The 23,074-nt window shown below is 54.3% G+C and overlaps 1 protein-coding gene across 1 annotated transcript in view; it reads left to right on the top strand.

Moving 5' to 3' along the window:
• Nucleotides 1-239: 239 nt before the first annotated feature.
• Nucleotides 240-23,074, top strand: part of KMT2D (lysine methyltransferase 2D) — a 37,961-nt gene continuing 15,126 nt past the window's right edge. Inside the window, exons 1-36 of the mRNA XM_036252190.1 lie at nucleotides 240-625; nucleotides 4,614-4,699; nucleotides 4,959-5,085; nucleotides 5,270-5,493; nucleotides 5,619-5,728; nucleotides 5,905-6,067; nucleotides 6,932-7,097; nucleotides 7,196-7,310; nucleotides 7,449-7,606; nucleotides 7,803-7,948; nucleotides 8,092-9,263; nucleotides 9,369-9,756; nucleotides 9,851-10,959; nucleotides 11,353-11,466; nucleotides 11,814-11,924; nucleotides 12,530-12,634; nucleotides 13,496-13,677; nucleotides 13,859-14,023; nucleotides 14,116-14,225; nucleotides 14,324-14,371; nucleotides 14,997-15,218; nucleotides 15,435-15,554; nucleotides 15,643-15,747; nucleotides 15,972-16,102; nucleotides 16,186-16,333; nucleotides 16,532-16,597; nucleotides 16,734-16,844; nucleotides 17,022-17,159; nucleotides 17,258-17,342; nucleotides 17,592-17,833; nucleotides 17,933-18,006; nucleotides 18,213-18,263; nucleotides 18,391-20,202; nucleotides 20,308-20,490; nucleotides 20,568-20,704; nucleotides 20,909-22,758. Of these exons, the coding sequence (XP_036108083.1) occupies nucleotides 291-625; nucleotides 4,614-4,699; nucleotides 4,959-5,085; nucleotides 5,270-5,493; nucleotides 5,619-5,728; nucleotides 5,905-6,067; nucleotides 6,932-7,097; nucleotides 7,196-7,310; nucleotides 7,449-7,606; nucleotides 7,803-7,948; nucleotides 8,092-9,263; nucleotides 9,369-9,756; nucleotides 9,851-10,959; nucleotides 11,353-11,466; nucleotides 11,814-11,924; nucleotides 12,530-12,634; nucleotides 13,496-13,677; nucleotides 13,859-14,023; nucleotides 14,116-14,225; nucleotides 14,324-14,371; nucleotides 14,997-15,218; nucleotides 15,435-15,554; nucleotides 15,643-15,747; nucleotides 15,972-16,102; nucleotides 16,186-16,333; nucleotides 16,532-16,597; nucleotides 16,734-16,844; nucleotides 17,022-17,159; nucleotides 17,258-17,342; nucleotides 17,592-17,833; nucleotides 17,933-18,006; nucleotides 18,213-18,263; nucleotides 18,391-20,202; nucleotides 20,308-20,490; nucleotides 20,568-20,704; nucleotides 20,909-22,758 (10,609 nt within the window). The 5' untranslated portion in view covers nucleotides 240-290. The remainder of the gene's footprint in view (nucleotides 626-4,613; nucleotides 4,700-4,958; nucleotides 5,086-5,269; nucleotides 5,494-5,618; nucleotides 5,729-5,904; nucleotides 6,068-6,931; nucleotides 7,098-7,195; nucleotides 7,311-7,448; nucleotides 7,607-7,802; nucleotides 7,949-8,091; nucleotides 9,264-9,368; nucleotides 9,757-9,850; nucleotides 10,960-11,352; nucleotides 11,467-11,813; nucleotides 11,925-12,529; nucleotides 12,635-13,495; nucleotides 13,678-13,858; nucleotides 14,024-14,115; nucleotides 14,226-14,323; nucleotides 14,372-14,996; nucleotides 15,219-15,434; nucleotides 15,555-15,642; nucleotides 15,748-15,971; nucleotides 16,103-16,185; nucleotides 16,334-16,531; nucleotides 16,598-16,733; nucleotides 16,845-17,021; nucleotides 17,160-17,257; nucleotides 17,343-17,591; nucleotides 17,834-17,932; nucleotides 18,007-18,212; nucleotides 18,264-18,390; nucleotides 20,203-20,307; nucleotides 20,491-20,567; nucleotides 20,705-20,908; nucleotides 22,759-23,074) is intronic.

Raw genomic sequence — 23,074 nt, 5'->3', positions numbered from 1 at the left:
GCTGTCCATGGAAACCTAAACTGCTGGAACCTGAAGCATAGAACCCCTCTTTGGCTTCTTGCTTTTTTTTGGAGGGGAGGGTGGCCACTTCGACCTGGATTTACCGTTCTTGGCCACCCTAAGCCCCCCCGTGCGGGGGGCGGCTGTGATCGCTCTGGCGGTTGGAGGTCGGGGAGCGGCCCGGGCTCTGGCCATGTTCTCGGATGAGGATTTCTGGATCGCCCTGTGAAGAGGTGAGTGAAGTCCGCCCGGCCAAGGCCCAGAAAGGGTTGGACTGGGGGCATAGCCAGATGGACTATCTTGGCCGGAGCTGGCCTTTAGGTTGGAGAAAGGGGTGCGAGGGCAGAGGAGGGTTCTTTTGGCAGGGTCTGTCAGGGGAACCTGAGCCAGTGGCTGGGGCAGAACTGAGGCCTGGTGTCTTGGGGTGTGCCTCTTTAAAAACTGGGGGTTCAGGGAACCACGGGAGTTTGGGAACCTGGCCAAATCGCCTCTCTGCCTGTTTATTTTTGTGTTGGGGGGAGCTCTACCAAAGGAGGACCCAGGCCCTGATGCCAGCACCAATTCCCACCAGCTGCTTCTCCCTCAGGGTTCCTTGTGGGCCTTGGGAGCCGAACAACTTGGGAGGGTGAGTAGGGTGCCACTGCCAGGTCAGACTTACTGCCAGGCTGGACTTAAAGGTTGTTCTTGTTCATCGAGGCACTCAAAGCAGTCTCTGGGAGACTCAAGGAACCTTAGATCCTTCACCAGGCCTTATTTCACTGTGGACAGGGGAGAGTATGTGGAAACTGACTAGTGTGGTGAAGGGGGTGGCTGGTGCAAGAAGGAGGTGGGGCTGGGGGCAGTCTGGCCTTGCTGTTCAACTTTAAACTACCCCTGCCTGGCAAAGTGACCGCAGCAGGGCCTACTGCTGTCTTAGCCTGGTTTGCCTCCCCACCTTTCGGGATGGACATAATCTCTAGGGGATTACAGAGGAAGCAGTTGAGATTTGCTCCCTGCGAATGTGGATTGCAAAAAAATGGCTTTTGTCTCCCGCTTTCTCTGGGCCTGGTGTGGTGAGCTGGTTGCTCATAAGTCCTTGGCCAATCCTGCAGGCCCCTTCCGACCTCTCCAACCCATTTTGATCAGGGAATATTAACTGGCCCTCTGATTCTGTCCCAATCCTACAGAATAGGGTAGCTTGTACCTCTGTGGAGGAGAAATGACCTGATGAGAGCAGTTTCTGCAGAAGCTAGTGTTTCCAGCTCTGGCTGGAGGTGCTAGGGAGAAGGGGTGTGCATGTGAGTGTACGAAGGGTGAGCATGAGCCTCAGGCCTCTGGGCCCTGGGCTGGGACAGCCCCTCTCCCAGCTGTCATGCTGCCCAGCAGGGATTTGGCTGGTGTGTTCTACTCCCTCACTCCACCCCTCGCACATACAAATACATGGGCTAGATCTCTTTGAGCCTGATCTTGGGAAGGAGAAAATAGGGATTTTGCCCTTGAAAGATTTCTGGGTAGTAACCCCTAGGAGGGAGCTGGCACAGGGGTGGTAGAGTGAGGCTAGCTGTCACCCATGCTCTCTGCCCCTGCCTCCTATGGAAGGCCCCTCCTGTTTTCTGTCCTCAAAGAACTTTCTTAACAGGGACCTCTCCCTTTAAGCTGTGGCTTACCTCAGGTTGACCCCAGGACAATCTAGAGGGTCTACAGGACCAGTGTTACCATTTGGATTCTTCCTAGAGGGCCAACCCAAAATAGGGGTGGGTAGAGGTATGGTTTGATTCTCAGGTTGGGAACCAGGAAGTCCTGAGTCCTGCAAAAGAGCTGTTCACTCAAGAGCCTGCTTCAGTCTTTCAACTTTCCAAGCCTCCATTTCCCCTTTGGCTGGGAAAATGGAGTTAAAGCTGTTGGTCTGGGATAGAGGCAGGGAGCAAAGTGTGCCACCCTGCATTCTTTCTTGCTGTTTTGGGCTTCTTAGGCCTAGGACTAAGGCGAGCCAGCACAGTTTTACTCCCTAGATCTATACTTCTTTGGGATCTGTAGTTACCCAGAGGAAGGCTGGCCAGGCATTTAGCTCAGTTTAGAACTAGGGGGAAAAAACCTTTGTTGTATATACAGGGTGTCCCCCCAAAAAATGTATACAGGGTGTCTGTAGATTCTATTACCTTTTGAAAATGAAATGTATTTTGATAAACACTGACTATAATTATTCAAAGTTGTGTATATATTTTTTGGGACACCCTATATGTGTGTGTGGTTTCTGGCTATGAATGATAGGACAGGGAACCTGTGATATTTATTTGTTTAGCTCTGTTCAGGGGCCTGATAACTGGGACTCAGTATTAGGGTGCAGGTGCTAGACTGCAGGGATGGGGAAATGGGGCTCAGGATTCTTGGAAGTGCCCCTACATTCCTTTTAGTACAGCTTGGAGGACGTTCTCCTCTTCACTTCTTGATTTCATCTTCCATGGTTCCATGAGTGAGGTTTTAGCTTTGGAGGATGTTGGTACTGTCTCCCAAGGCTGGATGAAGGTGGTTTCTGTACCTCCTAGAGCTTACCAGCTTGAGAGGGCTGTGCTCGGGGGAGGCCAGAGGAATTTGTCCCTCTGGCCTTGTGTGAGGCAGTCCTCCTCCCACCCACTGTATAATCACTGTTGCTTTTTATTTCTTGCTGTTTGTGACTCCTTTGGCCTCAACTCAGAGCAGAACGGGTGGAAGATCTTTGGGGGCATATAGTAAAAATGTACACATTTAGGAAACTTTGAAGCCTTCTGGGTGTGGTCAAGCCTTGAATGATTGGGTAGGAGGAAGGGCCTGGTTGGTGCCCTGATCTCCAGCCCCTGCTTACCATAGGTGGCTTCTAAGCGCCCCTTGAAGTTCCAGAGCAGCTTTTCCGTGGGCCAGCCAGATGACCACCCTGCTTTCCTTTTGGGTGTGGTTGTATGGTAGGTTTTGGAAAGAGATGATCTGGGAATGCAGGTAACAGGTATCAAGTAATATTTCACTTACCTAATCTAGTGGACTCTGATAGTGTGTATGTATATGTAAAATAGAATTTCTTTTCCCGTGACATGTCACAAGAAGCTCATTACTAATCTCTGGAAATGGAGTGTGAGTTCAGGGAAGGAGGACTAATATTGTGGTTCTTAAGTAATTAACTTATTGATCCTGGGCACCTTTGAGGGTTCCCCCTTGTCTCATCTGCTCCAGTCACTCAACCCCAAGTGGCTGACAAGGTTGTATGGTAGTTGGTTTGGGAAGAGGGGCTTGTCCTTGCTAAGGTTTGTGTGTAGTTCCTCTGGTTAAACAAAAGGGGTGGGAAAGGTGAGAGATAAACTTCTCAAATTTTATTTAGAGTTCTGTTTTAGGGATTTCCCTACCCTCTCCCTTCTCTGGGAACACTATACTTTTCTCTGCTTAAGCCACTACCCTTCCTTCCCTCTAAGAGCTGCAGGCACCTATCCCTTTCTCCCTTCTGTAGGATCCCTTTTCTCTTCCTCACCTCTGTTAATTTTCTTATTTTTTACTTCTCTCTTTCTTTGGACTATGCTTAGTTCCCTCTGAGGTTTAAGAAAATATGCCCAAAGGTGTGGGTCTCAACCTTCTTGTGTATAACTTTAGTGTATTTCATTTGGCTCAGGTATAGGCAGGCATATTTTAGAAAAGGGGACCGTTACCCACCCCCCCACCCCCCCATTGTGCGTGTGGAAACCCTGCTTGACGGAAGAGGAAGGAAGCTTCTCTGCTAGGCTGTGTCCTGTCCTGTTTAGAACTCCTCCAAGTGGCAGTGTGCTTCCTGAGACTACAACTCCCAGCATGCCTAGCTTCAGGCCTGGCTACACATGCTCAGTAACTCTTAAGGCCCACTTCTATTAACTACTAGGGATATCTGAGGAGGAAGGGCAGTTGGCGTTGTTAAGGGCAACGACCTGAGGACTTAAGGCTGGGGGAGATCCTAAGTTCAGTCACTGCAGGGGCCAGGGGGGTGGGCCTGAGCTGAATTTGGATAGGCAGTGGATAGAAATTGGGGAGTTTCTTATGTTGTGATCGGGATGTCCTGGTTGGAACCAGTGGAGATTGGGGAGATCCATCCATACCTGGGCTTTAGTTTCAATAACGTGTTCTATATCCTGCAAGACCCCAGACTCTATATCTGGGAGAGGGATTTCAGCTGTACTCAGACTTCTTGGGTTATGATTACCCATGAGTTGGCACTGACAGACCTCTAGGATGATAGCTGACTTGAGACTTGAGGGAAAAGGACAGGCAAAGGGCCCACCAGAAGCCCAGAACTCAGACGTGAGGCAAAGGACAGTACTAGATGTAGAGTGGATTGCTTCTAGTTGGATGCTGTTGCCCTGGGAACTCTAAGACAGAAGTAAGGAAGTGGGAAATGGGAGGAGATTCTCTGAGAATCTAGAGTTGAAAAGGGTATGTGTTTATCTGGGGAGCAAGTAGGCAGTGGGGTAAAGGTTAGGCAGAAGGATTTTTTTTTGTCAGTACAGGAGTTTGTAGATTTGACTTTGCTCTGATTTTTGTAGGGTCTAGATACCATTAGCTGCATTTCTCCTAGGATTCTGGGGAAAGTATTTAGTGGAGAGACTTACTAGGCATATAGATATCTTTTTTGGCTCTGACAGGTCTCCCCGAGAGGGCCCTGCCCAGTCGGAGAGAGGGATGGACAGCCAGAAGCCGCCTGGTGAGGATAAAGATTCAGAACCAGCAGGTGAGTAAGTCAAATTCTGGGTTTGTTGGCAGCTTTCTGCTCATCCCAGGCAACCTTAGATTTCTAGTCCTGGCATAAGGACAGGAGCTAAGTCTGTCTAATAGACAGGTAATTGGAGGACTTTGTTCTTTGGGACAAAAGTCAAAATGCCATCAGTGTGATACACCAACAGGTTTAGATAATCTCATATGTCTGATGCATGGACTAATATTAAATAGTGGATGATGGCTGATGCATGCTTCTCTGTTTGTTCATTCAGCTGATGGACTTGCAACCTCTGAGGAGTCAGGTGCCACTGAGGCAGACCTTCCCAACCCACATGTGGTGGAGGTCTCTGTGCCCAGTTCTGGGGGTCCCAGGCTTCAGGAGCCTCCCCAGGACTGCAGGTAAATAATTTGGGGGAAATGAGGATATAAGGGCACATGAGGATTTGATTTGAGAGTGTAGGGCTTTTAAGGAGGAATATTTAGGGAAATAAGTGTTTGGGAAGCTCAGGCATGTTAAATTGTGGGGTTGTCGGGTGCCTGTGGGCAGGCGCCTGGTGTGGTGCTGATGCTTGTGTGTCCACAGTGGGGGTCCAGTGCGGCGTTGTGCTCTCTGTAACTGCGGGGAGCCCAGTCTGCATGGGCAGCGGGAGCTACGGCGCTTTGAGTTGCCATTTGACTGGCCCCGGTGTCCAGTGGTGTCTCCTGGGGGGAACCCAGGGCCCAATGAGGCAGCACTGCCCAGTGAGGACCTATCACAGATTGGTTTCCCTGAGGGCCTGACACCTGCCCACCTAGGAGAACCTGGAGGTAAGTGAGGGAACGTGGAGTAACTGGCCTGGGCAGGAAAGAGGGTAGGGGCTGGATGGTCCACAGCCAGCGATTACCTCTTTGTTAATTCGTTCCTTTCTGTTTGCCTTTTCCCTCCTATACAGGGTCCTGCTGGGCTCACCATTGGTGTGCCGTGTGGTCAGCTGGCGTTTGGGGGCAGGAGGGCCCAGAACTATGTGGTGTGGACAAGGCCATCTTCTCAGGGATCTCACAGGTGGGGCTGGGGCCAGGAAATCGCATAGGCAAAGGGCAAGGTGAATAGGGATGGTGGCCTTCTGAGAGTTGGGGTAGAATGAGAAGGGCATTGGGCATAATGGGGCAGAGCTAGTGCCTGACCTGTTGCTCTGGAGTAAGCTGGCTGACACTGAGGCTTAATCTGCACCTTGGCAGCGCTGCTCCCACTGCACCAGGCTCGGTGCCTCCATCCCTTGCCGCTCGCCCGGATGTCCACAGCTTTACCACTTCCCCTGTGCGACTGCCAGCGGTTCCTTCTTATCCATGAAAACACTGCAGCTGCTATGCCCGGAGCACAGTGAGGGTGCCGCACAACTAGGTGAGAAATCCTGCCCTTTGGACATGGGGCAAATGAGGGGCCAAGTGTGCCTGGGGTTTTGTATTCTGCAGAGCACTCATCGAAGTCGATAATTTTATACTATTAGTGTGCCTCACTAAAATAGGTGTGAACTTTGACATTTTTTTTTTTATCCTCACCCTGAGACATTTTTTTTTTATATATATTTTGTTCAGATAGAGTGGGAGGGAGAGAGAGAGAGAGAGATAGAGTAGGAGGGAGAGAGAGAGAGAGAGAGAAACATCGACGTGAAAGGGACACATCGAGTGGTTATGACCCAACCAGGGCCGGGGACAAACTGCAACCGAGGTACGTGCCCTTAGTGGGAACCGAACCCAGGTCTCTCCAGACAGCAGGCCAACACTCTTTTTTTTTTTTTTATCCTCACCCGAGGACATTTTTCCATTTTTTGTTCAGGTAGAGTGGGAGGGAGAGAGAGAGAGAGAAACATCGACGTGAAAGGAACACATCGAGTGGTTGCCACCCGCACAACCGACCAGGGCCGGGGACAAACTGCAACCAAGGTACGCGCCCTTAGCGCGAACCGAACCCGGGTCTCTCAGGACCGCAGGCCGACGCTCTAACCGCTGAGCCAAACCGGCCAGGGCTGCAGGCCAACACTCTAACTGCTGAGCCAAACCAGCCAGGGGGTAGGTGTGAACTTTGAGAGTGCAGGGATTTTGCCTATCTTGTTTTCCATGGTGTCTGGCATATAGTAGGCAGAAACTTAGTAACTGTTTATTTCTTCATTCTGGTCTATGGAATGCCTGTTGTATAGACAGCACTGTGCTGAGTCCTGCAAGAAATCGATAGCTGACCTGTGTTCTCTGTCCCTTTTGACTGTAGAGGAGGCTCGTTGTGCGGTATGTGAGGGGCCAGGGGAATTGTGCGACCTGTTCTTCTGTACCAGCTGTGGGCATCACTATCACGGGGCCTGCCTGGACACTGCTCTGACTGCCCGCAAGCGTGCTGGCTGGCAGTGCCCTGAATGCAAAGTGTGCCAAGCCTGCAGGTAAGAATGGGAGGGTAGGAGGGAAGCCTTAGGCAAAGCACAGTTTAGAGTTAAAAACACGAGCAGGGAGGACCCTGTTATGTGCCCTGTCTCTGCAGGAAACCTGGGAATGACTCTAAGATGTTGGTCTGTGAGACGTGTGACAAAGGATACCATACCTTCTGCCTGAAACCACCTATGGAGGAACTTCCTTCTCACTCTTGGAAGTGCAAGGTAAGGGTCCTTGATCCTGCCTTACTCTCACTTATTCTGCCTCCTACAACATCTGGAGTTTCTCTGTTGTGACAAGTTCCATGCTCCCCTCCAGTCTCTGCTGTCTGACCGATACCTGTTTTGCCTTCTCCCTTCTAGGCATGCCGGGTATGCCGGGCCTGTGGGTCAGGCTCAGCAGAGCTAAATCCCAACTCTGAGTGGTTTGAGAACTACTCACTCTGTTACCGCTGTCACAAAACCCAGGGAGGACAGCCTATCAGTTCTGTTGCTGAGCAGCATCCTGCTGTCTGTAGCAGGTAAGTTGTGTGGATTGGAAGAGACGGGGCTGCGGGATCAGAAGCTGAGACTGGCATGTTAAAGCAAGTTGACTTTGAGAGGGGAGCCCTAAGGTGGGCGGTACAATCCATAGAATTCATGCCTTGCCCCAGTGCATTCTCTAGGAGTTGATAGCTGATGAGAGCCACAATGCCTGCTCCCCTGTACCTTCTGCAGATTCTCACCCCCAGAGCCTGGCGATTCCCTTTCTGATGAGCCCGATGCTCTGTACGTTGCATGCCAAGGGCAGCCAAAGGGTGGGCACGTGACCTCTATGCAACCCAAGGAACCGGGGCCCCTGCAATGTGAAGCCAAACCACTAGGTGAGTAGGGTTTGAGGGTCCCTGAAAGTAATCCCCTTCTGTTCTGTGACAAGGGACAGTTTCTGCTCTGCCCCAGATTCTGAACTTTCTGTGGAGTGGAGTGGAATTGAGCTAGGTAGGAGCATAGTATGTTATGTCTGCAGGGAGAGCAGGGGCCCAACTTGAACCACAGTTGGAGGCCCCCCTAAATGAGGAGATGCCACTGCTGCCCCCATCTGAGGAGTCGCCCCTGTCCCCACCGCCTGAGGAATCACCCACATCCCCGCCACCTGAGGCATCGCGTCTGTCCCCACCACCTGAGGAATCACCCCTTTCTCCACCGCCTGAGGAGTCTCCTCTGTCTCCCCAACCTGAAACATCACCTTTTTCTCCACTGGAGGAGTCACCCTTTTCTCCACCAGAGGAGTCACCCCCATCTCCTCCACTTGAGACACCCCTGTCCCCACCGCCTGAAGCATCACCCCTGTCCCCACCATTTGGGGAGTCTCCCCTGTCCCCCCCACCTGAGGAATTGCCCACTTCCCCACCACCTGAAGCATCTCGCCTGTCTCCACCACCTGAAGAGTCACCCATGTCCCCTCCACCTGAAGAGTCACCCATGTCTCCACCACCTGAGGCATCACGTCTGTTTCCACCATTTGAAGAATCACCTTTGTCCCCTCCACCAGAGGAGTCTCCCCTCTCCCCCCCACCTGAAGCATCACGCCTTTCCCCACCACCTGAGGACTCACCCATGTCCCCACCACCTGAAGACTCACCTATGTCCCCCCCGCCTGAGGTATCACGCCTATCCCCCCTGCCTGAGCTGTCACGCCTGTCCCCACCGCCTGAGGAATCTCCCCTGTCCCCACCACCTGAGGAGTCTCCCACATCCCCTCCACCTGAGGCTTCACGAGTGTCCCCACCACCTGAGGATTCACCCACATCCCCGCCACCTGAAGACATAACTGCTTCCCCAGCACCGGAGGACTTGCTCGTGTCCCTACCACCGGAGGAGTCACCCCTGTCGCCACTGCCTGAGGAGCCACGACTCTGCCCCAGGCTTGAGGAGCCGCACCTGTCCCCTGCGCCTGAGGAGCCGCACCTGTCCCCTGCACCTGAGGAGTCCTGCCTACCCCCCGAATCTGAGGAGCCACGCCTTTCCCCCCACCCTAAAGAACCATGCCTGTCTCCTCGGCCTGAGGAGCCACACCTGTCCTCCCGGCCTGAGGAGCCGTGCCTGTCCCCCCGGCCTGAGGAGCCGCTGTCCTCAGCGCCTGAAGAGCCGCGCCTGTCCCCTGCGCCTGAGGAGCCACACCTGTCCCCCAGGCCTGAGGTGCTGCACCTGTCCCCCTGGCCTGAGGAGCCATGCCTGTCCCCTGCACCCAAGGAACTGCTATCCCCCCAGCCTGAGGAGCTGTGCCTATCCCCTGCACCCGAGGAGTTACGCCTACCTCCCCAGCCTGAGGAACCACGCCTGTCCCCTATGCCTGAGGAGCCACAGCCATCTCCTGTGCCTGAGGAGCTGCGCCTGTCCCCCCAGCCTAAGGAGCTATGCCTGTCCCCCCGACCTGAGGAGCTACGCCTATCTCCCCACCCTAAGAAACCACACCTGTCCCCTCGACCTGAAGAGCACCTTGGGGAGCCAGGCCTATGCTCTGCACCTGAGGAATTGCCCTTGTTCCTCCCACCTGGGGAGCCACCCTTATCCCCCTTGCTTGGAGAGCCGGCCCTGTCTGAGCCTGGGGAACCACCTTTGTCCCCTCTGCCTGAGGAGCTGCCGTTGTCCCCATCTGGGGAGCCATCTTCACCTCAGCTGATGCCACCAGGTAAGGGGATGTTAGTACTCTCAAACTCTGGGACAGTCTTAATTCTTTATGGAACATCTAATCAAAGAGCCTCCTTTTTTCTCTTTTCTTCCAGATCCTCTTCCTCCTCCACTCTCACCTATGATCACAGCTGTAGCCCCACCGGCCCTCTCTCCTTTGGGGGAGTTAGAGTACCCCTTTGGTGCCAAAGGGGACAGTGACCCTGAGTCACCATTGGCTGCCCCCATCCTAGAGACACCCATCAGCCCTCCACCAGAAGCCAACTGCACTGACCCTGAGCCTGTACCCCCTATGATCCTTCCCCCATCTCCAGGTTCCCCAATGGGGCTGGCCTCTCCCATCCTGATGGAGCCCCTTCCCCCTCAGTGTTCTCCACTCCTCCAGCATTCCCTGCCTCCCCAGAACTCCCCTCCTTCTCAGTGCTCTCCTCCCGCTCTGCCACTGTCCATTCCCTCCCCACTGAGTCCCATGGAGAAGGCAGTGGAGGTCTCAGATGAGGCTGAGCCACCTGAGATGGAGACTGAGAAAGTCCCTGAACCTGAGTGCCCAGCCTTGGAGCCCAGCCCTACTAGTCCTCTCCCCTCCCCAATGGAAAACCTTTCCTGCCCTGCACCCAGCCCTGCCCCAGCCCTGGATGACTTCTCTGGCCTGGGAGAAGACACAGCCCCTCTGGATGGGACTGACACTCCTGATTCCCAGCCAGAGGCTGGACAGACCCCTGGCAGTTTGGCTAGTGAACTTAAGGGTTCCCCTGTGCTCCTGGACCCCGAGGAGCTGGCCCCTGTGACCCCTATGGAGGTCTATGGCCCAGAATGCAAGCAGACAGGGCAGGGCTCACCCTGTGAAGAGCAAGAGGAGTCACATGCACCAGTGGCCCCTACCCCACCCACTCTCATCAAATCTGACATCGTTAATGAGATCTCCAATCTGAGCCAGGGCGATACCAGTGCCAGTTTTCCTGGCTCAGAACCCCTGCTGGGCTCTCCTGATCCCGAGGGGGGCGGCTCCTTATCTATGGAGTTGGGGGTATCTACAGATGTTAGTCCAGCTCGAGATGAAGGCTCCCTTCGGCTCTGTACTGATTCTCTGCCAGAGACTGATGACTCGCTGTTGTGCGATACTGGGACAGCTGTCAGTGGAGGCAAAGCCGAGGGAGACAAGGGGAGGCGACGCAGTTCCCCAGCTCGTTCCCGCATCAAACAGGTGAGGGCCTATCCAGTCACTGGATGTGGTCAACTTCATGCTAATGTCAGAGGTACAGTCCTGTGTCACTCTTATTTTATTAAGGAGAAGACTGATACGTAGAATGGGAAGTGACTTGCCCAGCTTCATGGTTACTCAATAATAGAATCGACTAGAAACTCAGGTCTTTAATGCCAGAATTTTTTGTCATTGTACCACTTGGCCACTTCTTGGGAAAAGAGCTACCTATCCATTGCTATCTGAGAGCTAACTTTTCCCCTGCCCTGCCTGGGACTCCTAGCCTTTATTACCTGTTATGCTCTATCCATTAGTCTCTTCTCTTCCCTCCAAACCTGTAGACCCACCACAGTAGTCCTCAACTTCTCCCTCTAATCATCCACTTCCTTCACTCAGGGTCGGAGCAGTAGTTTTCCAGGAAGACGCCGGCCACGCGGAGGAGCGCATGGAGGACGTGGGAGAGGACGGGCCCGGCTAAAATCAACCACTTCTTCCATTGAGACTCTGGTAGTAAGGAGAGGCCTCTCATCCCCCAAACATGCTTCAGCTGGCCCCTTCAAGATTAAACACCCTTTAGTCCTGTCAGTCCCCTGCACGCTCACTTGCTTGCCTGCTAGCCTAGGGCCTATCCGGCTCTTTCTGTTCCTTCTGTCCACTTGACCTCCAGGCTTCTCTGAAATCTCTGCTGTCGGGCTGAGGCCCAGTTTGGGAGCTGGGGTGTTCTTCTGCTTCTTAGTCTGGCTCCTGGCCTTTATTTAGCCAGGGGTTCACAACTCCTTCCCCCAACACCAAAGAGGAAAGCAACCTAGTTGGGGCAGATTTAGCTGCCTCACTTTCCACAACTCTCTGCCTATAAGGTTGCTGATATCGATAGCTCTCCCAGCAAGGAGGAAGAAGACGATGATGATGACACCATGCAGAATACTGTGGTTCTCTTCTCCAGTACAGACAAGTTTGTCCTAATGCAGGTACCATACATGACTGGTGTAGTCCCATCTTCAGTAGTGAGACCTAGCAGGTTGACATTGGGTATATGTGTTTAGGTGGGAGAGCAGATGCAGAAAGTGAAGGACCTACTTCTCTAACCAGCTAATTAGAAAATAGTGAATCAGAATCACATTGTTCATTTGTTTGTCTGTTCATCAAATTTCTCTTCAGTGTCTCCTCTGAGCTTGGCACTGAGCTTGGAGCTAGGGATATAGCGATAAAAAGGCAGAACTTGTTTCTGTCCTGTTTAAGGGAGCTTATATATGTTCTCACCTGAATAATCTCAAAGCTGATCGAATGCTAGCACATAGGTTACTCTCATAGCCCAATCAGTCTTGACCCATCTTCTCTTCCTTTTACTTCTTATGTTTACCCATATCAGGCTATTTCAATTCAAATTACCTGATCAGATGAACAAGAAATGCCAGGAAGGAACAGGGTCCCATGATGGCTCACAGTGTCCGGATGCCAGGGAATGGGCTTTGGTTCCTTGACTCCCTCCTCAATTAGAGATGTAGTCAGTTGCCAGAATTGAGTTGGGAGAGGAGACCTAGTTGGACATTGGGGTTTCTGTGTGTCTCCCTAGGACATGTGTGTAGTATGTGGCAGCTTTGGCCGGGGGACAGAGGGCCACCTCCTTGCCTGTTCCCAGTGTTCGCAGTGCTATCACCCATATTGTGTCAACAGCAAGGTGAGTTCAGAGCCCAAGAGGCCTGGGATGGGGAATAGGGTCACTTATCCTAGACCTCCCACACTACTTAAAGTGGCCATTGGTCATGAAAGTCATTCATCAGTCACCAGTGATTATCAGACTCATCTTGGAGAAAAATACTTTGGAATTGGTGGTGGCCTTTTACTTTCTTAGTGGTAGACCATTACTTGCTGGTATAATTCAGTCCATCATAGAAACTGTGAGAACTTTGCTAGTAGAAAACATAATATAGTCTGGAGGTAATGTGTAAAATGAAAATCATAAGCAAATGTCCGCAAAGAGAAAGCAGGTTTTTTGACCCAAGCATAATTAGTCAGTTTGGTGTTTTCATTAATGTTAGTTTAGAACTTGTCTACTGCTAACATTCCCTAACTTTCAGCAATAGCATGTTTTAAACGTTCAAGAAAAATTTGGGGAAATACAACCTAATTCTGTCCACAATCTTGTCGGGGACTTGGCTAGTGAAAGATTGCCATTCTGCTCTCATAATGAGGCAGTGGCCAGGTGAGGCTGTTCTCTGAACAGCAGAGATCCCTCAGAGCCTAAGTATAGAGTCACTACAGGGTGGGGCAAAAGTAGGTTTACAGTTGTTTGTATGGAAAATAATTATTAAATAATACAAGAATAAACTGTTTCCCGTACTCACAACTGTAAACCTGTTTTTGCCCCACCCTGTATTTTTGGAGTGAGGGTGCTCTGCATAGCCTCTCTGTGTTCAGATGGAGGTCTGGCCCGGGCCCTGAGGTCCTCTAGCCCCACCCATATAAGTCCTATCCTCCCCTGAGAAGTTTGCCCTCTCCTCTGCATCACACCCTGAGTAATTGCCATCTTCTGTACCAGATCACCAAGGTGATGCTGTTAAAGGGCTGGCGTTGTGTGGAGTGCATCGTGTGTGAGGTGTGCGGCCAGGCCTCAGACCCCTCACGCCTGCTGCTCTGTGATGACTGTGACATTAGCTACCATACCTACTGCCTGGACCCCCCACTGCTCACCGTGCCCAAGGGCGGCTGGAAGTGCAAGTGGTAAGGAGACCCAGGATCTTCACAGGGGCCTGGGCCTGAGATGTCAGAGTGGATGTGATGTTGAACACATAACAGAGGCTGGGTTTAGAAGGCCAGGATGGTCACATGTTTCTCAGTGAAGGCACCTCTGGGTACCATGGGTAGGTTAGGTGCTGAGGGTGTGTCTTTCTGCTCCCACCAGGTGTGTGTCTTGTATGCAGTGTGGGGCCGCTTCCCCTGGCTTCCACTGTGAATGGCAGAATAGTTACACACACTGTGGGCCCTGTGCCAGCCTGGTGACCTGCCCTATCTGTCATGCCCCATATGTGGAAGAGGACCTACTGATCCAGTGCCGCCATTGTGAACGGTGAGGGCACCCCTTTCCCCTTGTTTGACTCCCTTGCCCCTGTTCTCAGCTTTGCATTGTCTGGGTCTATCTCCTCCTGTCTTCCTTCCCAGGTGGATGCATGCCAGCTGCGAGAGCCTCTTCACCGAGGATGATGTGGAGCAGGCAGCTGATGAGGGCTTTGACTGTGTCTCTTGCCAGCCTTACGTGGTAAAGCCTGCTGGTGAGTACCAGGTGCTGGGGGAGGGGAGGAGTCAGGGCTGAGAGGCCTTGCTTTGGAACAGGGCCTCAAACTGCCTTGGTTTGTCTTTCTCTCCACAGCGCCTGTTGCACCTCCAGAGTTGGTGCCTATGAAGGTGAAAGAGCCTGGTGAGTCACAGATTCTGAATGCCACAGCCAGAGGAGGACTTGGACACTGTCTGGTCCAGGTTTATCTCATTTTAAGAGGAGGAAACTAAGACCCAGGGAGATCGAATAGCCTACCCAAGGTCACCCAGTAGGTTAGTGGCAAAGTTATGACTACAACCAAGGCCTCTAGTTTCCCAGGCAGAGTTCCTCCCAGCAGGAGACATGGCCTCTGGACTGCCAGAGTGCCATCTTTAGAGAGCACAGGACACTGCTCTGTTTCCTCAGTAAAGGGGCTGAGGCCATTTCCTTCTCCATCATGATGTAGGCATTGCTCCTGTCATCTGGGGCACTGTGTGTTGGCATTCAGCAAGTAGGGGCACTCCTAGCCCTAGACAGAGAATATGTTTGGTGAACCCAGGGTTAATCATGAGGAAAGTCGGGCTTCTCCAGTAGCAGTCTGAATCCTGGGTCACTGGTGGAGAATTAGGACCTCAGCTAGCATGCAGTGGTGGCCTGTCCTCTCCACCCTTCAGGTCCCAGGCTGGACTTTGGTCTGTTTCTTACTGCTTTTGTCCCAACTGGGGACTGAGGCCGAAACTTGGAATTCTGGTTTCCCTGGGGTCACATGCTCTTCCCCTTTGTGCAGAGCCCCAGTACTTTCGCTTCGAGGGTGTGTGGCTGACAGAAACTGGTATGGCTGTGCTGCGTAACCTTACCATGTCACCCCTACACAAGCGGCGCCAGCGGCGAGGACGGCTTGGCCTCCCAGGCGAGGCTGGGCTGGAAGGTTCCGAGCCCTCAGATGCCCTTGGCTCTGATGACAAGAAGGATGGGGACCTGGACACCGATGAGCTGCTCAAGGGTGAAGGTTAGGCTGGGGAATCTCAGGGAGTGCCAAAGTAGTGGGAACATGCCTGTGACAGTTGGATGTGGGTTGGGAGCAGGATTGCCACTCCCAGTTACCCTCAAGCCACTGTTGGTCTTGTCCAAAAGGCACACGGCTCTGTTCTAGGGTGGCAGGATGACAAAGTTAAAAGGGCTCACAACTCTACCCTGCCTCCATCTCCTCTGTCCAAATACACAGGTGGTGTGGAGCACATGGAGTGTGAAATTAAACTGGAGGGCCCCGTCAGCCCTGATGTAGAGCCTGGCAAGGAGGAGACTGAGGAGAGCAAAAAACGCAAACGCAAACCCTATCGGCCTGGTGAGTTCTTGGGGAGGGGAATGGGATAGTCAAGGGTGGTTCACTGGGTCCCCAGCAGCTTCTCAACCTCAGCTCTGCCTCCTCATAGGCATTGGTGGTTTCATGGTGCGGCAGCGGAAATCCCACACACGTGTGAAAAAGGGGCCTGCTGCACAGGCGGAGGTGTTGAGTGGGGATGGGCAGCCCGACGAGGGTGAGACGGGTGAGGGCTCCAGTGGGGCCTGGGAGAAGGTGGGGATCAGGACCTGCAGGGCACTGCCAGGGAGGCATGGGGAGGACGGCTCACTCAAGTGGCTGAGAGGGTGGTGGGACCACTTGGTGTTGGGGCATAGAGTAGGCAGAAAGCATCCTCAGGCTAAGTTGGGAGTAGCATGCTCAGTGTCCCCAGAGAAGATGACACGTCCCATTCGTCCCCAGCGATGCCTGCCGACCTGCCTGCAGAGGGCTCTGTGGACCAGAGTTTAGCTGATGCAGACGAGAAGAAGAAGCAACAGCGGCGAGGGCGCAAGAAGAGCAAACTAGAGGACATGTTTCCTGCTTACCTGCAGGTGGGCCTTAGGCTCTGAAGGGTTCTGGGGTGTCTGCCCTGCAGGACATGAAGAAACCTATTTCTCCTTTCCTCCTCCCACAGGAGGCCTTCTTTGGGAAGGAGCTGCTGGACCTGAGCCGGAAGGCCCTTTTTGCAGTTGGGGTGGGTCGGCCAACCTTTGCACTAGGAACCCCAAAAGCCAAGGGGGATGGAGGCTCAGATAGAAAGGAGCTCCCCACCTTACAGAAAGGTCAGTCATGTGGGAGTGAGGTGTTCTGAAGGGACCCAACTTTTCTCTGCTTAGGAGCTGGGAAGGGAGGATTGTGGGGAATGGGCTAATCTCCTCGAACTGAGGGCAGGCCAAGGGTCCTGGCCTATTGAGTCTGGGATCCATTCTGGATGTCAGATGTAGGGTATCTCTGATTGGAGTGGTGACTATTGCTTATAGGAGATGATGGTGCAGAGATTGCAGATGAAGAATCCCGTGGCCCTGAGGGCAAGGCTGATACACCAGGTGAGGGCTGCTGGGAGGACTTTGTCCTAGGTTGGTTTTGCCACTGGAAACTGTTCCATGCTTTCTGTGGTTCAGTTTGGTCAGTGTGGTACCTCCATACTGGCCTTGGCTGATGGGTTTCTCCTGGCCATTGTAGGACCTGAGGATGGGGGCATAAAGGCATCCCCAGTGCCCAGTGACCCTGAGAAGCCAGGAACCCCGGGAGAAGGAATGCTTAGCTCTGACTTAGACAGGATTCCCACAGAAGGTGAGGCTGTAACTCACTGTCTTCATGTATAAGGGTCCTCTGGGAGAAGGAGAAGGTCCTGCTTGTGAAATTTTCATCTGTGCAGTGGGGAGTCCTGGGCACCTTCCCCAGCCATAACTATGTGTAGACATGTGTACTCAGTCTGCCTCAGCAGTATTCTCCATCAATCCCTCACAGAACTGCCCAAGATGGAATCCAAGGACCTACAGCAACTCTTCAAGGATGTTCTGGGTTCTGAACGAGAGCAGCACCTGGGTTGCGGAACCCCTGGCTTAGATGGCAGCCGTACACCGCTGCAGAGGCCTTTTCTTCAAGGTGACATGGGTGGTTTGAAGACTGGTGGGCAGTTATGGCCAAAATTGCCCCCAGGATGGGCCACTTTCTCCCTTTCTCTGATCTTGTGCCTCTTGTAGGTGGACTTCCTTTGGGCAATCTCCCCTCCAGCAGCCCAATGGACTCCTACCCAGGCCTCTGCCAGTCCCCATTCTTGGATTCTAGGTTGGTATCTATGCTTAATCTTTGTGGGCCATCCCCGTTGTCTCTTCCCTCCAGTTGGGCCCATGCCAAGGGAGGGAACCTTGTACTCCTGGATGCTGCTGTAGCAATACTTTCCCTTTCTCCTCTCCACCTCCTTGTTAGTGGCCCTCCTCTATTGGGGCAGGGGGTTGACCTAGGGCCTCTGGGCAGTTTGTCTGGGGTGGGGTGTGGCATCCCTAACCCCTGTGACTTTCTGCCCCTGCGCCCCAGGGAGCGCGGGGGCTTCTTCAGCCCGGAACCCGGTGAACCAGACAGCCCCTGGACAGGCTCAGGGGGCACTACGCCCTCCACCCCCACTACCCCCACCACGGAGGGTGAGGGCGACGGGCTCTCCTATAACCAGCGGAGTCTTCAGCGATGGGAGAAGGATGAAGAGTTGGGCCAGCTCTCTACTATCTCACCTGTGCTCTATGCCAACATTAACTTTCCCAATCTCAAGCAAGATTACCCAGGTACCTGTGGGACGAGGGCAAGGGGGACAACAACCTGGTAACATGGCAGGTGCAGGAGTCACCTCCAATGTCTCCTAATGCAATCCCTCTGCCATCCAGATTGGTCTAGCCGTTGCAAACAAATCATGAAGCTCTGGAGAAAAGTTCCAGCAGCTGACAAAGCCCCTTACCTGGTGAGACAGAAGGAAGCCTGCTCAGCGTGGGAACTGAGGGTGGGAGATGTTTTGGGGAAATTCACATGTTCTTTCCCTTCCCCAACTCCTAAAGCAACTGGGCCAGAAGGGATCAGCTTTGGGATTGGGAGTGTGAGTGACATGAGGGATGGGGGCTGGGCATGAGACTGAGCCCTAGGCCTAAGGCTGTGTCCTCTATCCTCCAGCAAAAGGCCAAAGATAACCGGGCGGCTCACCGCATCAACAAGGTGCAAAAGGTGAGTGGGGACCCACCAAGCTGTGCCATTGAAGTCCTGTAGTGGGTGGCCTCTGTGAGGAGTAGGGGAATGAATGTAGGGCCTGCCCACAGCAGCCTGACTGCTCTGTGCCTGGTCTCCTCCGTAGCAGGCTGAGAGCCAGATCAACAAGCAGACCAAGGTGGGCGACATGGCCCGTAAGACTGATCGACCGGCCCTACATCTCCGCATTCCCCCCCAGCCAGGGGCACTGGGCAGTCCGCCCCCTGCTGCGGCCCCCACCATTTTCATTGGCAGCCCCACTACCCCCTCCGGCTTGTCTACCTCTGTGGACGGGTTCCTGAAGCCGCCGGCGGGCACGGTGCCCGGCCCCGACTCACCTGGTGAGCTCTTCCTCAAGCTCCCACCCCAGGTGCCCGCCCAAGTGCCTTCGCAGGACCCCTTTGGACTGGCCCCTGCCTACACTCTGGAGCCCCGCTTCCCCACGGCACCATCTGCCTATCCCTATCCTAGTCCGACTGGGGCCCCTGCGCAGCCCCCTACGCTGGGCACCTCATCTCGTCCTGGGACTGGCCAGCCAGGGGAATTCCACACTACCCCACCTGGCACCCCCCGACACCAGCCCTCCACACCTGACCCTTTCCTCAAGCCCCGCTGCCCCTCACTGGACAATCTGGCTGTACCTGAGAGCCCAGGGGTAGGGAGTGGCAAGGCCTCTGAGCCCCTGCTGTCACCCCCACCTTTTGGGGAGTCTCGGAAAGCCCTAGAGGTGAAGAAGGAAGAGCTTGGGGCATCTTCTCCTAGTTATGGGCCTGCAAACCTGGGCTTTGTTGACTCACCCTCCTCAGGCCCCCACCTGGGCAGCCTGGAGTTAAAGGCACCTGATGTCTTCAAAGCCCCCCTGACCCCTCGGGCATCTCAGGTAGAGCCCCAGAGCCCAGGCTTGGGTCTAAGGCCCCAGGAGCCATCCCCTGCCCAGGCGTTGGCCCCTTCTCCCCCCAGCCACTCGGATATCTTTCGCCCTGGCCCCTACCCAGACCCTTATGCTCAGCCCCCATTGACTCCTCGGCCCCAACCCCCACCCCCTGAGAGCTGCTGTGCCCTACCCCCTCGATCACTGCCCTCTGACCCTTTCTCCCGAGTGCCCGCCAGTCCCCAGTCCCAGTCTAGCTCCCAGTCCCCATTGACACCCCGTCCTCTGTCTGCTGAGGCTTTTTGCCCATCCCCTGTGACCCCTCGCTTTCAGTCTCCTGACCCTTATTCCCGCCCCCCTTCTCGCCCTCAGTCCCGTGACCCATTTGCCCCATTGCATAAGCCACCTCGACCCCAGCCCCCTGAAGTTGCCTTTAAGTCTGGGCCTCTAGCCCACACTCCACTAGGGGCTGGGGGCTTCCCAGCAGCCCTACCCTCAGGGCCAGCAGGTGAGCTTCATGCCAAGGTTCCAAGTGGGCAGCCCCCCAATTTTGCCCGATCCCCTGGAACAGGTGCATTTGTGGGCACCCCCTCTCCCATGCGTTTCACTTTCCCTCAGGCAGTAGGGGAGCCTTCTTCCCTAAAGCCCTCTGTCCCTCAGCCTGGTCTCCCTCCACCCCACGGGATCAACAGCCATTTTGGGCCCGGCCCTAATTTGGGCAAGCCTCAAAGCACAAACTACTCAGTAGCCACAGGAAACTTCCACCCATCGGGTAGCCCTCTGGGACCCAGCAGCGGGTCCACAGGAGAGAGCTATGGGCTGTCCCCACTACGCCCCCCATCAGTCCTACCACCACCTGCACCCGATGGATCCCTCCCCTACCCACCCCATGGAGCCTCACAGCGGGCTGGCATCACCTCTCCAGTCGATAAGCGAGAAGATCCAGGGTCTGGAATGGCTGGCTCTTTGGCGGGACCTGAACTTCCAGGTACCCAGGACCCAGGCATCTCCAGTCTCAGCCAGACAGAGCTGGAGAAGCAACGGCAGGTGAGTTGATATCCTGGAGCTGAGTTCCCCATGCCCCCCTGTCCCTGTGCCAGCCCTGTGATTGGAGTAGTATAGACTTACCCCTCTTTTCTGTTCTCTGCACAGCGCCAGCGACTGCGAGAGCTGCTGATTCGGCAACAGATCCAGCGCAACACCCTGCGGCAGGAGAAGGAAACAGCTGCAGCAGCTGCAGGAGCAGTGGGGCCTCCAGGCAGCTGGGGTGCTGAGCCCAACAGCCCTGCCTTTGAGCAGCTGAGTCGAGGCCAGACCCCCTTCACTGGGACCCAGGTAGGTTGGGTGGCAAGGTGTGGTGGGCCCAAGGTACTGAATGTGGCCTCATCTTCATCTGTCTCTCTCTCTCCTAGGATAAGAGCAGCCTTGTGGGGCTGCCCCCAAGCAAGTTGGGTGGCCCCATCCTAGGGCCAGCGGTTTTCCCCAGTGATGACCGACTCTCCCGGCCACCTCCACCAGCCACCCCTTCCTCTATGGATGTGAATAATCGGTAGGTCTCCAAGGGGTTACCACCTTTGTGTACGGCCTCTGATTTACCTCTCTGTAATACTTCTTTAATCCTGTATCACTTACTCTTCTTCCCTGTTCTATTCCCCTTGCCACATTAATTCTCCCCTTCCCTACTGCCCTAGGCCCATGTTCTAGTTCTTCTTCATCTTTATGTCATCTTACTGACTACTGCATATTCTTCTAGGCAACTGGTGGGAGGTTCTCAAGCCTTCTATCAGCGAGCACCCTATCCTGGGTCCCTGCCCTTACAGCAGCAGCAGCAACACCTGTGGCAGCAGCAGCAGCAAGCAACAGCAGCAAACTCCATGAGACTTGCCATGTCTACTCGCTTTCCATCAACTCCTGGGCCTGAACTTGGCCGCCAAGCCCTAGGTTCCCCCTTGACGGGACTTCCCACCCGCCTGCCTGGCCCTGGTGAGCCAGTGCCTGGTCCAGCTGGTCCTGCCCAGTTCATTGAGTTGCGGCACAATATACAGAAAGGATTAGGACCTGGGGGGGCTTCATTTCCTGGTCAGGGTCCCCCTCAGAGACCCCGTTTTTACCCTGTAAATGAGGACTCCCACCGACTGGCTCCTGAAGGGCTTCGTGGCCTAGCGATATCAGGCCTTCCCCCACAGAAACCCTCAGCTCCGCCAGCCCCTGAACTGAACAATAGCCTCCATCCAGCGCCCCACACCAAGGGTCCCACCCTGCCCACTGGCTTGGAACTGGTCAGCCGGCCCCCCTCAAGCACTGAGCTTGGCCGCCCCCCTTCTCTGGCCTTGGAAGCTGGAAAGTTGCCCTGTGAGGACCCTGAGCTGGATGATGACTTTGATGCCCACAAAGCCCTAGAGGATGATGAGGAACTTGCTCACCTGGGCTTGGGTGTGGATGTGGCTAAGGGAGATGATGAGCTGGGCACCCTGGAAAACCTGGAGACTAACGATCCCCACCTAGATGACCTGCTTAATGGGGACGAGTTTGACCTACTGGCCTATACTGACCCTGAATTGGATACTGGGGACAAGAAGGACATATTCAATGAACATCTGAGGCTGGTGGAATCAGCCAATGAAAAGGCTGAGCGGGAGGCACTGATGCGGGGGGTGGAGCCAGGACCCTTGGGCCCAGAGGAGCGCCCTCCCCCTGCTGCTGATGCTTCAGAGTCCCGTCTGGCACCGGTGCTCCCTGAGGTGAAGCCTAAGGTGGAGGAGGGTGGGCGCCACCCTTCCCCTTGCCAGTTCACCATCACCACCCCCAAGGTAGAGCCAGCCACCACATCCCTAGGTCTGGGGCTGAAACCAGGACAGAGTGTAATGGGTGGCCGGGACACACGGATGGGCACAGGACCCTTTTCCAGCAGTGGACACACAGCTGAAAAGGGCTCCTTTGGAGCTACAGGAGGACCACCAGCTCACCTGCTGACCCCTAGCCCACTGAGTGGCCCTGGGGGGTCCACCCTGCTGGAAAAGTTTGAGTTAGAGAGTGGGGCCCTCACCTTGCCTGGTGGACATGCAGCATCTGGCGATGAGCTGGACAAGATGGAGAGTTCACTGGTAGCCAGTGAGTTACCCCTGCTTATTGAAGACCTGTTGGAGCATGAGAAGAAGGAGCTTCAGAAGAAGCAGCAGCTTTCAGCACAGCTACAGCCTGCCCAGCAGCAGCAACAGCAGCATTCTCTACTGTCTACACCAGGCCCTACTCAGGCCATGTCTTTGTCACATGAGGGCTCCTCTAATTTGGCTGGGCCCCAACAACAGCTTGCCCTGGGACTTGGAGGTTCCCGACAGCCAGGCCTGGCCCAACCAATGGTGCCCACCCAGCCACCAGCTCATGCCCTTCAGCAGCGCCTGGCCCCATCCATGGCCATGGTATCCAACCAAGGGCATATGCTAAGTGGGCAGCATGGGGGGCAGACAGGTTTGGTGCCCCAGCAGAGCCCACAGCCAGTGCTGGCACAGAAGCCCATGGGTACCATGCCACCCTCCATGTGCATGAAACCCCAGCAGCTGGCGATGCAGCAGCAGCTGGCTAACAGCTTCTTTCCAGATACAGGTAACCTCAGCTGGGGGTACTTGTTTGGTTACTCGGGGGTGATCACTGTCACCAAAAAAATGGGCACTCAGGCTGTAGACCTAAGATAATTCATAGTTAAGGGAGATGGGACACAAAACTTTGACTAAATACCATACTAGTGGTATAGGCAGAAGCACTGTAGCTTTTTAAGAAGAGAACAGTGCTTGGCATATAGCAGGCATTCAGATGTTTGAGTGAATGGGATGAATACATGAAGCCTGATTAGCAAAGGCTTTGAGGCTGTAGTGAGACCAAAGGATTAGGACTTGGAGAGAGGGGCAAGAGAAAGCACTTC

This window comes from Molossus molossus, unplaced genomic scaffold (assembly GCF_014108415.1).
Source record: "Molossus molossus isolate mMolMol1 unplaced genomic scaffold, mMolMol1.p scaffold_m16_p_10, whole genome shotgun sequence".
Taxonomy (NCBI): Eukaryota; Metazoa; Chordata; class Mammalia; order Chiroptera; family Molossidae; genus Molossus; species Molossus molossus.
The sequence above is the reverse complement of the archived record's forward strand: the minus strand, read 5'-3'. Positions and strand labels throughout refer to the sequence as shown.